Genomic DNA, 15,495 nt, shown 5'->3' with positions numbered 1-15,495 from the left:
ATATATGCAAAGTAATCCAATATATACCATTTGTTTGGCTTAGTCATGAATGTCTGAGCAAATAAATAATGCATTGGATGTACCTCTATCGCTGAAATCATCCACCAGCACAATCTCAGCTATCAGTTCAGGAGGAGAACGATTGAGAACACTGTGCACTGTTCGGAGAAGTGAGGACCATCCTTCATTGTGGAATGGGATTATTATACTGGTGTTGGGGAGTTGTTCCAGATATAGCTTGCTATTGCAGCTGAAAGATGAAGAGAATTACCATCATATTACCACTGCTCCAGTACCTAAGGAAATTACTCCTATTATCTCTTGGTATATAAATATTAAACATCCAGTTAACTAACAGCATGTATATTTCAATTCATAAAGAACATAATTATTCTTAATAGTTTATACAATAACATTCTTCTTCAGAGTCCAATCCTCATGTTTCCCTAATATATGAAAACAGCACCCTTCATCTTATAAAAAGAGACTTAATTTATAACTATGGGAACTTGGTGTACATTACTGTATACCTTTGTGTTCTGTTTTTGAATCTTACTTGCCAGCAGCGATGTACAAAACTTTTCAAATCTGAAACACCCCATACTGAGTGCAAATTACCCCATCTCAAATGTGGAACAGGCTGTTTTGAACATTCTGGGACTGTTTTGAGCTTGAAAGAGTGTTTTAACTAAAAACATGTTTGTTTCACACTGAAAATAGAGTGTTTCAAACACCAATAGGTGTGTTTTAAACATGAAACTTTTAAATTAAAAAATGTTTGCATACCCCTAGTTGCCATGCTACTAGGTATCACATTTAATGCAACAGACAGAACTCTCTCTGACAACAAAAAATGTTAGTGCTAGCTGGAATGGCACTTAAGGTAAAATGCAAGAAAATCAATTTTAGAAATAAGAAAACTCATCCTTTCAGCCACAAGAAAATTCTATACTTACTTTGGGTGCCGTATATCTGGTAGAGAACGGTTTAAAGAAATTTTATCACTCACAAAAATATTAAAACCATTTTCCCTGTATGCCTGGTCCACTTGCTCAGCATCAGTCATAGGATATGGTTTTCCTTGTTCTCCATTTCCTGAAGAGATAAAGAAAAGCAAGGAGTAATCTTAAAGCTTTCCACATCTTAACTGCAGAGATTTAACAGAGCAATAAGTTTATCCACATTCAAAATTCAAGAAGCCGTTTTATCAGCTTCCTCATTATTCACAGCTCTAGGCAATACTTGTTATGCTACATTCCAGGACTGCAGCTAAGATTTCTTAATAATACACCTTAAATTGTTAAACTTCCTAGTTAAGAAGCAGATTATAGTTTATGGATATTGAATAATGCTAAAAAGAGACATCTTGGTAACTTTCTCCTTTTGAAAAAGATCACAAAAATAGACTCATTAGATTTTGTCCTGATGTATCAACATACTGTATAATTTATAATTTAAATTTATAAGGCTGCCCAACACACACTGAATCTGGGTGGTATACAGATTAAACCCAATGAATTAGATAAATTTTAAAAATGGCTATAGCTGGGGAGAACGGACACACCACAAAGATACCAAACATGATCCCATTCAGATGGATGCACACCCCACCCTCACCTAGAACTTGGGAAAAAAGCCAGGTTTTCAAGGCCTGTTTAAAGGATAGCAGGGTCAGGGCTATTCAAACCTCCAGGGGATACCATTCCAGAGGAAAGGCACTATTTACCATGTTCATGAAATACCCTCTGTCCCCTCCATTTTGAGATTAAAGTTTTCATGCATTTTTAATTTTCACCAGAATATTGAAGCTTTATTCATTTGTTTGTTTTCCTGACATAGCACATGAGACCAAATAGTTTATTTTAAAAGAATCTATGGGTTTAAGAGAATATTTTAGTCTTTAAAAAGATATTTAAAAGAATATTTTAGTCCATGTTCTCTATTGCTCCAGCCAACTTTCTTTTTATCACTAATCATATCCATCTTTTTTTTTTTATTACAACCAACATAACTAGATTGGGTACTACTGTTCTATATACTCAGAGACTGAAATAGTGCTTTTGCCATGGCTCCTGTAGCTTCACTCGTATTTTCTGTCATTCTCACAATCCCAGCCTCGTTTCTAGTACTAGAGCCAAATCTAGAATTGTTGTTGTTTACTACTGGCACAGTTGGTGCATTTCCACATCATTTTTATTTCTTGAAACATGGAGATACAACAGGAACATGCTGGTTTGTTTCAACTGGTTTTAAAATATCTGATTATCACATTCATTGTTTTACCTAACAACTTTTACCATTTCCTCTCTTACTTTTAAATGTTATGTATACTACTAGGGCTTCTGCACTAGAATATTGGATACTTAAGCCTTCCAAGAAACACTCCTTCCTTATGCCAGCACTAGCAAATATGAGTTATAGGTTATGTTTTCCTTTTCCTGTTACTCTGTCCACTGTGACACTGCCACTGCATTTCCATTCAACTGGCTAGACATAGGATGGCACTAAGGAAGCAGATACAGAAATGGCTTCCTAGGGACCCATGTCATGCTGTTTGCTGCTATTTCTAAGTCTTGGAGACAATGAAAACCTTGGTCTGGCATTTTTCTAGGTCTCTCTTCTGGAACAAGCAATCCTCTGTGGGGTTTTGTTTATGGTCAGTAACATAAGGCATTAGGAACTGTGGGGAGTCTTGTTCAATTTCTATTCTAGGTTACTAGTTTGCTGATGACTTGCTGACTTTTCTTTTTAAAAGTATAACAATGGTAATTTCTTTTGAGTTACATGAACATATCCACTAGTACCTTGTGTTCAGTATTATTTTATCTTCATGAGTAAGACTGAATTATACAGACCTGTTTGCAGCAAATCATTCTTTATAGCCTCTCTGTCATGCCAGTCTTTTTTTCTTTGTCTGTTACCAAGGTACGCTTCATCACTTTGCCTTGCATGGAAACCCTTTAAAAATATGATTGTTGTTATACTTTTGTAAAAACACTCAAAACCCATACAGAATTACTGATAAGCCATATTTCCAAATTATATTTTATGCTTTATGAAATTTTAATGTTAATATTTTATTTGATATTTCATATATAATATCTAGAATCAAAAAGCAATAGAGCTATGTGCTAGGAAATTCATGGTTCAAACCATACCTCTGCTATTAGTTCACTAGGTAGTTTTAATGAAGATATTATTTCATATATCAGCGTACTGTGAGAATATTCTTGATTCCTGATGAAATATATTTTTCTTTTATAGGCAATTTAAAAAAGTGATTCGAAACATAAAGTCCTGCATGAATCAGTAATATTACCATTTACTTGGATTACCACCTTAGTTGATGAGTTGTAAAAAAGTCAAAAGCTTGCAGACTATTTTGTAAAGTTACTGTCTCAATATGAATTTTTTAGCACATGATTAGACAAATGCTTTTTTGAAACCTAAAATTCTGCTTGCTTGTAAAATCTTCAGAGCATCCCTTTCTCCTATATTCTTTCATGTAGAGATGGATGACCTTCTGAGCTTATCATAGGGCATTCACAGAGAACAGGGGAAAGAATTATGGTCATAACTTTTGTTTCCTGGAGCTTGTATATAGTCTATTAAAAATGTAACTCTTGGTATCATGCTATCTATAGAAAGATTTTTCTGACTGGCTGAAACTCTTTGTTATCTGCTTGGGAAAATGGTGTCAGCAGTACCCACCCACAAAAGGGTCAGTACTGAGCACAATCATCTCATAGTCCATGCTATATCCCAAGCCATTCCTGTTACTACTGTTGCCATAAATATGAGTCATAAAATGCAACAGAAATACATTTACAGCCTGTGATATTTTCTTCTTCTCAAAAGCACTATGATGAGAAGTAAAAAAAGGAGAGCCCTGGAAAAACTGCTCCTTGCCTAGAATGTCCATCTCCATTCCCACCTACTCCTCTGACACTTGGCTTACAGGGAGGGCTGGGAGAGAGACAGATGCATATGTACCCTTGGCCCCCTCTGAAAATAACAACATTAACAACAACAAAAATTCATTAAATTCATACCTCCCCAATCTTTGAAAACAGACAAATTATCTCTGTATAGGTGTAGAGGACATCCAGTTGGGAAAAATCAGAATCTTTCCATATAATAAAGAGTTATTTATTTAAGAACCGAATATCAACCACTTTTGGACTACTTTCACATGTTGACCTTACATAACAGTAGAAAACGTCTTGGCTTTTATATAATCCAATTTCTTTTTTTCCCCCAACAAGTACAGTATGCAGAAATAAAGATTGCACTGTTATTACTACTGTTTTTGAGGCAGGATCCTACAAGTATGCAGGGTATCAAGGCCCTATCTATCCTAGGGGGAAAAAAGCCCATCTATTTAATGTTTGCTGCCTCTAACCTTTTCCTCAGAAAATATGAGCAAGAGACCAAAAATATACATTTTTAAAACCCTGGAAGTTATATTTCTGGATGTAGGTGTAAGGATGGCCTAATAATAATAAAAAAAAGAATTTGAAAAAATGGCAACCTTGGATAATGTTTGCATACATCTTTTTGCTTACTATAATAAATACTAAGGGTGGAGTAGAAAAAAAGAGCTGGGTTGGTTGGATATGCACCAATTTATCTTTGAAATAACGATTAAATTTCTATGTCTTTCAGTGTTTTTTAATCAATTTCCTCACAAAGCTAAATAGTTTCCTTCAATTTTTATTTTCATGTTCAGTTTATATTAACAAATCAGATTAATATTCAGACTGCTAGAGCAATTAAACTGCATACCACAGAACAACTTGGCAACCTAATGACCTGAAGGTATTTTGCAAGTACTGTACTTTCAAAGGAGTCAAAGTTCTAGTACCTTTTCCTTCAACGTGACTTTGCCACTTTGTTGTCACTATAGCCAAGAATAAACAACAAATGTTTATTTGACTCTTAAGACTTTATTTAACAAATCTTATTCCAGACATGAAATATACTCCCATGTGCAAACGCATAATTCCATTAAAATTTAGAATCAATGTCTTAACTATAAGAATTATTTTACTAAAGTATGCCTTATTATTATTATTATTATTATTATTATTATTATTATAGCATGTTTTATTTCAATATTCCTTTCATTTATTTAATATAAGCAGTCATAGGTGTTCCTCGTTACAAAAAATATACTTGTCTTCTAAGGCCTTGAGTTAAGAAACACTGTGATGTACTAAGTTTGCTGTCTCACAGGAACAATTTTGCAGGCCCACAGAGATTTCCTCTCTCCCTCACATTTGCCACACCAGAAATAGCTGTGTGCTATCTCCTCTGGACTTGCTGTTTGGCAACTTTATCTGTACCCACACCACCTTGGTTTCCTATTGACTATCTATCTGACACAAGACTTGCTTTTCCTGCCTTTCTGTTTCTTTCCCCTGCTAAATCTGCTCCTCTGTACCTGATGGATTCTTTCTTTCTCTCAACTATTTCTTCCTTACGTTCTATTTTCCTCCAAAGCCCCTCTCAGATAACTGTTAGTACATCCTTGGGAATCAGATGTTTAATTGGGTTTCAGAGCAGTCATATCAGATTCCTTATTAGTATTAAAGGCCACTGCTCATACAGTTATCATCTGTCTGGGGCATCTTGTTCAACTGGCTGAGAACTTCAGGTTTCTGATTTTTGGAAACTGTACATAGGACTAAGTGTAAAGCCCTACAGCTAGTACACTCTTCAACACTGTCTCTCTTCTGGTAATTATCTCTCAAAGAACACATAGTTCACTCTAATATCAATATTAACACTATAATTATTTTAAATAATATGAAATCCCCACACAGAGCAAGTATGTGCTTAGTTACTTGAGATTCTAGGGGCCTTTACTGATTCCAAAACTGATATAGGCAGGTCCGGTTTGTTTGCCTAAATGTTAGCTAAATCAGGTAGGCTGACTTCTTCATTATTTGATTTATATCACATATTTAAAGCACGGTTTCATTAGTAGATAACGTTCATACTATAAAGAATTTAAAGTATTATGGAGCTTTAAAAAAAATCTGTGAAATAAATGAACGTATGAGGAAAGTGGGTATTGGGAACAGAGAAAATAAATGAAAGCAGCAACATTTTAGAACTTCTCAAAAATAAAAGGAATTGGATAGGAGTCCAGATTTATTATCTCTTGCTTCAGTATTAAATATCTATCTTTATGAAGGAGAACATACAAAGCAATTTTATCAGAGGAGGGATAATAATTCATACAGATTGCAATATTTAATTATTAATAAAACAAAATTGAAGTCCTTTGAGATTCTCTCTTCAGAATAATCAGAACCACATCACTGTTTTCAATATCTATTTATCAGTTGTATGGTCCTAAAGGAATTACAAAAACAAGGTAGAACACTTAGAGATTTGACTGAAATAAAAAAAACCTAAACACACAAAATTCAGGTAATTTATTGGGACTTATCCATATATTGACTGGTGAAGTATGATTCAGAAAGAGAACAAACTAAGGACTGTATGATACAGAATCTGAATACAACTAATATGCAACAATGGGAATTTCAATGAAAGAACAATATCAATTTTACAATTAGTATTAGAGAAAACTGGTATAAGATGTTCTACTGATTGTATATTATTCTAGTACCGGTTGCTAAAATAGACAATTCATTTTCTAAAAACTACTGGAAATGCAATAGCCATGTTAGATCATTCTTTCCCATTTGGTGGCAACATTGTAAGACATAATAATTATGGAAAATAATTTATAATAGAACAAAACAGATTTTAAAGATGGATTTTTCTCTTTAGCCCATCACCTTTTTATTAAATATTACTAAACCTTATATTCCTATAAATGATACTGAACTGGTTTTAAAAATGGTAATAGCTACTATACTATTCCATACTTCTTATCAGCAAGCATGAACAATTACTTCCATAGAAGAACAGTAAATTAAGTTATAGAAGTATGCAGCAATATCAAAATTAACTACTTATTTAAAAACACATTTGGTATAGAAGTTAACTCAATATGGAAGTCATTTTGGATTATAATCTTATAAACAGGTTCATACTATATCCAAAGTTTGGGTTTCTCCTAATGTAAGATTATAACATTTTAGTTTTTCTTTTTCCTTTTTTTCCCTTTGATCTGCTAAATTTATTATTTTTTTCAGACCAGGTAGCACTTACTATAATTTTTTTTCTTTTCTGGTTTATAATTTACAAATGGAAACATACTGTCAATTATAATACAATAATATGATTGTAATATTGATTTATTCTAACACTAATTCCACCTTTCAAAATATATTTTAATATGTAGATTTATATCAATGTCATTTCAAAATATTTTGTCAATTTCATACTGCTTGTAAATCTCTTTAATTACAACTTGTTGCTTCTACATTTTTCTTGCTTTTTTTCCTGATATTTGTAAATCTAATAGATTTAAATAAAATAAAATAAATTAATAACTCCTTAACAACAACTCTTTTACTTTTCACCTGAATGTGGGAAAGGAGAAGCAGTTGTAGAGCAGTTATTCCTGGCTGTTCTGTAATTGAGAATAGATCTTTATCTTCTCATCAAATTCCTTTCAATCCCTTCCTTTTCTGGCCCTCTCCCCAAAATAAGAGAACAAGAAAAGATAGAAACCTAGTAAAAGCTTCCTTAAAATCCACAGTCTCAAAACTTCAAAGGATTTCTTTGATACACATTACATATCGGGTCCCAGGCCATCACATAAGATTATATAATGACCTGAGTGCCCATGAATATTTTAAAAATCAACTGAAATGTTACCATAAGTTTGTCAGTTCATCTTTATGATCTCACATGAGAACACTGAAATGTCACAACAAATTTCAGGTCATGATTGTTACCTGAAATCTTTAAAGACCTCATTTGGCATTTTTTTTTCCAATTTATTTTAGAAGATTCATAAACAGCCTCTTGAGATATTGCAAATATTCTGGTACATTTGGGTGTCATGTTTACAAATTCTGCTCCATCTTGAAGAGCCATTAAATATTTTTAGTGTGTTTTATTGTAAACTGCCCAGAGAGCTTCAGCTATTAAATGATTTCAAAATTTTAAGAAATACATTTTATTTCTTTATTTATATATACAAAAGCATGCTGTCTTGAAGGTGATATCTTGAGAGAAGAATTGAGTCAGTAAAGCTCAGATTTATATTTGCTTATCCTGCTTATTCAGAAAAAAACACAACTAGAAGACAAAATGGGTCAATCTAAAGGTAAAGCAAAAAGCATAGAAATATATAATAGCTTCACATAAGAGCCATTTAAAAATACTTAATTTGTACTGAACTGCATTTTAATGCCTGATAAGACAAAATATTAAAAGTGTTGTTTTGTATAATTGTCCATTTATAGGTAAACAATCTGTTTGGTAAAAGCCCATTAAATTCAATGGGATTACTCCTTCATAAATCTGTTTAGGACTACCGCCAACTCTTTCTTATTATTATTTGTGTTCCACCTTTCAGGATAACAATCCTCTCAGCAGTCTACAGGCACTGTAAATAATTGTATATAATGCAATAACTATTACTTAAAAATGAATTTATAGGTCAACTACTGGCAACGGCCCTGTATGGAAGGAAGAGTCCAGTATAGGAGGCTTCTGGTCTTGGCCCGCCTTTCTCCCTCTCTCAGCTTTGCATCTTTTCATCATAGCTATTGATTAATCCATTCAGCGATTTAGCTGGGTGTATATAAATCCACATTCTCTTTGAATATGCAAAGCAGAAATACAATATCAAAATAGCAGATATATTAATATATTAGCTCCCATGCTAATCAGTATAATATTGACTTAATTTAGTCAAGATAGAGGTCTTAAAAATTTTAAGCTCCAGCCTAAAACACTGAGCCATTTTGGACTGCCAAAAGAAACTTTGTGTTGTTATATTTATTGAATAATTTGTATTAGAGCACTAACATTCCGATTCTAAACAGTATTGGTCTGATTTTATTTTCAGCTTAACAATTCACAGGACTTTACCTAGTTGTTTCTTGATCTAAGTTCATGCATCTAGATATGTATTGAGGGTGTTCTCCTATAAAATATTTAATTTTTATATAAATGAATATTTATCCCTTTGTTTTCACCTTATTTATACCCACAGACACAAACCATCCTCTCTATGCAACTGTCAGCTGAACTGCAATCACTCACTGGAATAAATCAAGGTTGATCACCCTGCATTGCCCAGGGTTGTTGCTAGATGTTCCTAAGGAATAGGCAATTTCTTTTCTTCTCTTCACAGAAAGCTTTGCAGTCCCAAGGGGAATGAGAAAAAGAAGCAAATCAAAAAGGCAGGAGAAACAGGCATCAATGCCAAAACAAGCAGAGATTGGAAGAGATGCTCTTATTTGTACCCCTTGTTCAAATTGCAAAAACTAGGGTCCAGGAGGCAAAGTTCCACGAAGACGCATAATTGATAATTATTAGGTTTCAAGGAAACATAAAGGCAAGTTTGTCTCAAATGTTACCAAGAATCAGCTTTAAAATGGTGTATCAAAATAGTGCAGTAAAGGAAATTAAAAACCTGGTTTATAATTTCCTTCAAACATTTCTCCAATTCTTTATTCCTTTTTCAAAGCAACCTCTTATTAAGAAAACAGGGTTTCTTATCAATGGATGATTCAAGCTGGGTGAATCTGCCAGGGAGAAAGCAAAGAGAACTCTGGAAACAGCAGGTGATACATTAAAGCAGTCGACCCAGAAGTTTGAGGAGAGACTCAATTAATTTCTGAAGCGTGCATATGCACGCATACATCAAAAAGGGGTGGAACTGTCAGGATAGGATCTTGTGTAGAGAGTACAAAATGGATCCATTTTTTTCTCCAGATCTTTTCAACAAAGAGTACCAAACTGTACAGGAAATGTTAGGTAAAGCAAAGAGGTATAGAAAAAATGGTGGATGAGAAAAATAATGCCTGTCTGAACTGTTTCCACTTGCATTTACAAATCTTTCTCTTTTAAACTTGTAATCTTTATAAAAAATTATTTCCAATTCGTTTCTTCCAGAAGGAAGAATTTAGACCCTTGATTATTCCAATTGTTAATCAAGTAGCATACTGAAGTAATTGTAACATAATAGCTAAGCAGCTTTGGGAAGCAAGAAATCTCTAGATTAAGTCTCTTCTTGCTTATGCACTTATTAGGTGACCTTAAAGCTCTGCCAGCCTCAACCACCAACAAAAATGTAACACAAACCTACTTTAGGGGTTCACTGCAAAAATGCAACAAATGTTTTAGAACAGTCCAAGTACATAATATTAATTCCAAATCTGATTACTTCAAGGCAAAGTACAGCATAGCTTTTAGGTTGCCTTCAAGTAAAGTTTAATTCATGAGTATATGGACACATCCATGTAATTTTTTTGCATGATATGGAAGCAATTTGCCATAGTGTTCTTGCAGGATTTTTTTCAACTTCCTACGTTAATATGCAACCCTGGAATTCCTTATTTCAACCACCTAACATATCAAAGATAGAAAATTTTCTTAGATGATAATAATGGATCAATAGGATCTCCAGAGTTCCTTCAAAACTTAAAAAAAAAAACATTTTTGCAATTTGGAATGAGTCATTTTTAAAAATAAAAATCTGGAATACATTATTGAATGCACACTGACATTTTTTTTTCTTTTTTATAGTATACTCTCATGCCATAATCCTAAAATGGCTTTTGGGGATTTTGTCTTTTGAAAGGGAATCTAATAATAATAACAATAGTTATTTGACCAGCAGTGATGCTTAGACACATAGGTACAGTATATATGTATGACAAATATTCAACAAATACTTACATCAACAAGAGCCAAACGATATTTAAAAATTACTCAGCCTTCTAACAGTATGCAGTGTAGGGTATAAGCAACAGTAAAGGAAATTAAATAAAATGCAAATACATTAGAATAGTCCTGAATTATACTCCCAATGAAGCTAAATTCTCATGGGTACTTGAATGCATTATTTTATTTTATTAAGTCATTTGTGCTTATTCAGTGAAGCAAGTTTTATTTACATCTAGTAATTTTAAACTTTAGTAAGCATTTACCAGGAGGAAGAAGCTGTTTCCGACCAAAGCAGAAAACCCACTCTATGCAGTTGTAAACATTCATTTACATAAAAACCACACACTTCGCAAGTTTGAAGAGAAATCCAGGCATATTAAAGTGGGAAAATAATCCAAACACTGTCTACTCTTTTAGCTGTTGATATGAAAAACATGAAGACCAGAGCCAAGAATAATCATATTCTATGCTCAAGTATCATTCTGGCTGTTACCTAGGATACTTGCAGAAGTAATATAGATCACAACAGCAATCCTTTTTGTGCTAACCTAATACTGTACATTCAGTCTTGCTTTGAATTTTCAAATATTAAAATATAATGGGTTAGTGCAGACACAACGATGAACCAGTATTAACACCAATATCTTCTTGGTTGCTTTTATATTGGTCCAACATTCCATAAACTAGAAGTGCTCTTTGCATATATTCTATTTCTCCATAAGAAAAGAACAATACTTTTAATACTCTGAAATATGCTGCTCAGGCTTTGGAGATTTTGGGGATTTATGAAAATTAGCTGTTCCATGCTGCATGTGTGACCTTAGTTTGATTTCTGTAAAGCCCCATGAGATACAATCCATTAAAATGCACATTCACTCTGGAATCTTAATTTAATTAATTAATTAATTTTAACTCAAAACATTTAGTAACCATTAAATATATACATTCCATATATATGACAGTACACTGCATATACCTCCTAATTAGTGGGATGCAGGGAACAGTATGTTTGGCATTGGATTAAGTTCCTAGTTTACAGAGAATAGCATGAGCATGCCTGGAGTAAAACTTGGCTTTGATAGTAACATACTGGAGAAAATGTGCTAAAATGACTGGTATCATTTTTCCTGTCATTACCATTAGCAGGGAATGCTGTATATGGCATGGACATGACTATGGCTGGTAACTTAGGCTACACAAGTATTAATCAACAAAATTTATTTATTTAACAAGTATTTATATATGCCCTACTTCAAAGGGTAGTTTACAGTGAAATAAGATAAAAACTATAATGTGCATAATCAGCATAGTCAAAAATGGACATGGAAGAAAGGGGAAAAAGTGAAAGTAGAATGACTTCAGGAAGAGAAAATGCTAGTTTCATATGGAAAAAAAGTTGGAAAATAGATAACTTTGCAAAAGATTGAATGGAAAGTGGACACAAGGAAAAGTAGATATGGAAGCTACTTGTAACAGAGTGAAAAGCAGTTACAGAGTACCACAGACATATGTGGAGGCATGCTAATGGAAAGTATGAAAACAGTTGCTTAGTGGAATGATGAAGTGAAAAAGGCTGTGGATGAGGGAAAAAATGCATATAAGAGAATGACTGCAGCAAAAAATGAGAATGAAAAAAAGTGTATAAAGTGTACAGACAAGAAAAGATAGTTGCAAAGAATGTAATCAAGGACAGCAAGGAATATTTAAGATTAAAAGAGGTACAGAAGAACCTGAGCAATTTTGATGAAATGATACACTGGAAGAAGGTGAAGAAGGCTAAAGAAGGAGCCTCAACAAAATGAATAGAATGAAAATAAAAGTGCTGAAATGATTTGAAACAAAACTGAAGTGAGGAAAGACTGGAAGGAGTAGTTTAGAGATTAATAGGGGAATGACTGATATATTGAAGAACAGAATTAAAACCAATTCTGTAGGTGTTAGTGTGCAAAAAAAAAATCAATGAAAATGAAGGTGTACTGTCATATATATGGAATGTATATATTGTGAGAATGTTAAAGCTGGTAAGGCTGAAGGTGTAGATATACAGTGGGGCAAAAAAGTATTTAGTCAGCCACCAATTGTGCAAGTTCTCCCACTTAAAAAGATGAGAGAGGCCTGTAATTTTCATCATAGGTATACCTCAACTATGAGAGACAAAATGGGGAAAAAAATCCAGAAAATCACATTGTCTGATTTTTAAAGAATTTATTTGCAAATCATGGTGGAAAATAAGTATTTGGTCAATATCAAAAGTTCATCTCAATACTTTGTTATATATCCTTTGTTGGCAATGACAGAGGTCAAACGTTTTCTGTAAGTCTTCACAAGGTTTTCACACACTGTTGCTGGTATTTTGGCCCATTCCTCCATGCAGATCTCCTCTAGAGCAGTGACGTTTTGGGGCTGTCGCTGGGCAACACGGACTTTCAACTCCCTCCAAAGGTTTTCCATGGGGTCGAGATCTGGAGACTGGCTAGGCCACTCCAGGACCTTGAAATGCTTCTTACGAACCCACTCCTTCGTTGCCCGGGCGGTGTGTTTGGGATCATTGTCATGCTGAAAGACCCAGCCACGTTTCATCTTCAATGCCCTTGCTGATGGAAGGAGGTGTTCACTCAAAATCTCACGATACATGGCCCCATTCATTCATTCTTTTCTTTACACGGATCAGTTGTCCTGGTCCCTTTGCAGAAAAACAGCCCCAAAGCATGATGTTTCCACCCCCATGCTTCACAGTAGGTATGGTGCTCTTTGGATGCAACTCAGCATTCTCTCTCCTCCAAACACAACGAGTTGAGTTTAGACCAAAACATTCTACTTTGGTTTCATCTGACCATATGACATTCTCCCAATCCCCTTCTGGATCATCCAAATGCTCTCTAGCAAACTTCAGACGGGCCCGGACATGTACTGGCTTAAGCAGGGGGACAAGTCTGGCACTGCAGGATTTGAGTCCCTGGCAGCGTAGTGTGTTACTGATGGTAGCCTTTGTTACTTTGGTCCCAGCTCTCTGCAGGTCATTCACTAGGTCCCCCCATGTGGTTCTGGGATTTTTGCTCACCGTTCTTGTGATCATTTTGACCCCACGGGGTGAGATCTTGCATGGAGTCCCAGATCGAGGGAGATTATCAGTGGTCTTATATGTCTTCCATTTTCTAATTATTGCTCCCACAGTTGATTTCTTCACACCAAGCTGCTTGCTTATTGCAGATTCAGTCTTCCCAGCCTGGTGCAGGTCTACAATTTTGTTTCTGGTGTCCTTCGACAGCTCTTTGGTCTTGACCATAGTAGAGTTTGCAGTGTGACTGTTTGAGGTTGTGGACAGGTGTCTTTTATACTGATAACAAGGTCAAACAGGTGCCATTACTACAGGTAACGAGTGGAGGACAGAGGAGCCTCTTAAAGAAGTAGTTACAAGTCTGTGAGAGCCAGACATCTTGCTTGTTTGTAGGTGACCAAATACTTATTTTCCACCATGATTTGCAAATAAATTCTTTAAAAATCAGACAATGTGATTTTTCTGGATTTTTCCCCCCATTTTGTCTCTCATAGTTGAGGTATACCTATGATGAAAATTACAGGCCTCTCTCATCTTTTTAAGTGGGAGAACTTGCACAATTGGTGGCTGACTAAATACTTTTTTGCCCCACTGTAACTGGAGATATGTCAGGATAGGTTAAGCCCAAGAAACTCCACAAGACAGTACTGGAACAGCTCAGTTAGCCTCGTGTCTCGTGGAGTTTCTTGGGCTTAACCTGATACACACAAGCAAGCAGCAAACAATACCCTAATCAAGGAACTACCAGAGGAACAAAACAAAAACCCCATCCCCACCAACACTGGCAGGGCATGCAAGAGTATATAAACAGAGAGCAAACCTCATCCCATTCCAGCACTGAAGATGTTACCTAGCCGGGCAATGAAACGTTTCCAGGAAAAGAACCAAGCTCAGAGAACCCCAAGGACTCCACAATTCAAATATCTTAATCAAGTTTAAAAACTCTAATCCTAGGGGAGCAATATCAAATCAGATCAGAAATGCATAGCAGAATCAGAATAATTAAAAGTCTGCATTAATAGGCATTTCTTCTTGGGTTCTCAGCAAAAAAACTTACTAGAACAAGGAAAGTTCCCCAGTACAATAGATGTACTGAGGATGTCATCCCTCAGGCTACCACACAGCAGACCCCTAAAGAGACTCAGTAGCCACAAATGAATATCCTCACAAGATCTAATCTGATGAGCAGATACACATGGAGAAGGTACTCTATTAGCTCTATGGGGCCTTGTATGCTATTACAAGTTAAGCTACCTTAAAGCTCTGAGTGATTTCCTCTCCTTAAACATAGCTTTTCAAGGTGCTGTAGTGAGAAAATGGACAAGAAATCTGCATGAACAGGATTTACAAGGCTACAGGTATTTGTTTATCATTTGTATCTCAAATCCAATTAAAATCAATTAGAGGTTTTTTTTAAAAAAACATATAAACTATGGAAGAAATAACAATTCGTAACTAATGACAATTGAACATATCTATAACACATTAATCAGAGAGGACTTTTTTCAAAATAAATTTAAAATCCTGAAATACAGTTAGCAGTAACATGAGCAGACAGCCAATAGCTGCTATGTGTTCCTCAAAGACGTAAAATCAGAAGAAACACATCA

The 15,495-nt window shown here is 34.7% G+C and overlaps 1 protein-coding gene across 1 annotated transcript in view; it reads right to left on the bottom strand.

The window, feature by feature from the left end:
* Positions 1–15,495, bottom strand: part of GALNT10 (polypeptide N-acetylgalactosaminyltransferase 10) — a 67,200-nt gene that overhangs the window by 40,173 nt on the left and 11,532 nt on the right. The window contains exons 2-4 of the mRNA XM_088133878.1: positions 2,856–2,958; positions 957–1,095; positions 84–250 (exon numbers count right to left, since the gene is read on the bottom strand). Coding sequence (XP_087990004.1) covers positions 84–250; positions 957–1,095; positions 2,856–2,958 — 409 coding nt within the window. The remainder of the gene's footprint in view (positions 1–83; positions 251–956; positions 1,096–2,855; positions 2,959–15,495) is intronic.

Source organism: Python bivittatus, unplaced genomic scaffold (genome assembly GCF_059951505.1).
Source record: "Python bivittatus isolate LINGU-HERP-01145 unplaced genomic scaffold, Pbiv_v1 ctg000080_np1212, whole genome shotgun sequence".
NCBI lineage: Eukaryota > Metazoa > Chordata > Lepidosauria > Squamata > Pythonidae > Python > Python bivittatus.
The sequence above is the reverse complement of the archived record's forward strand: the minus strand, read 5'-3'. Positions and strand labels throughout refer to the sequence as shown.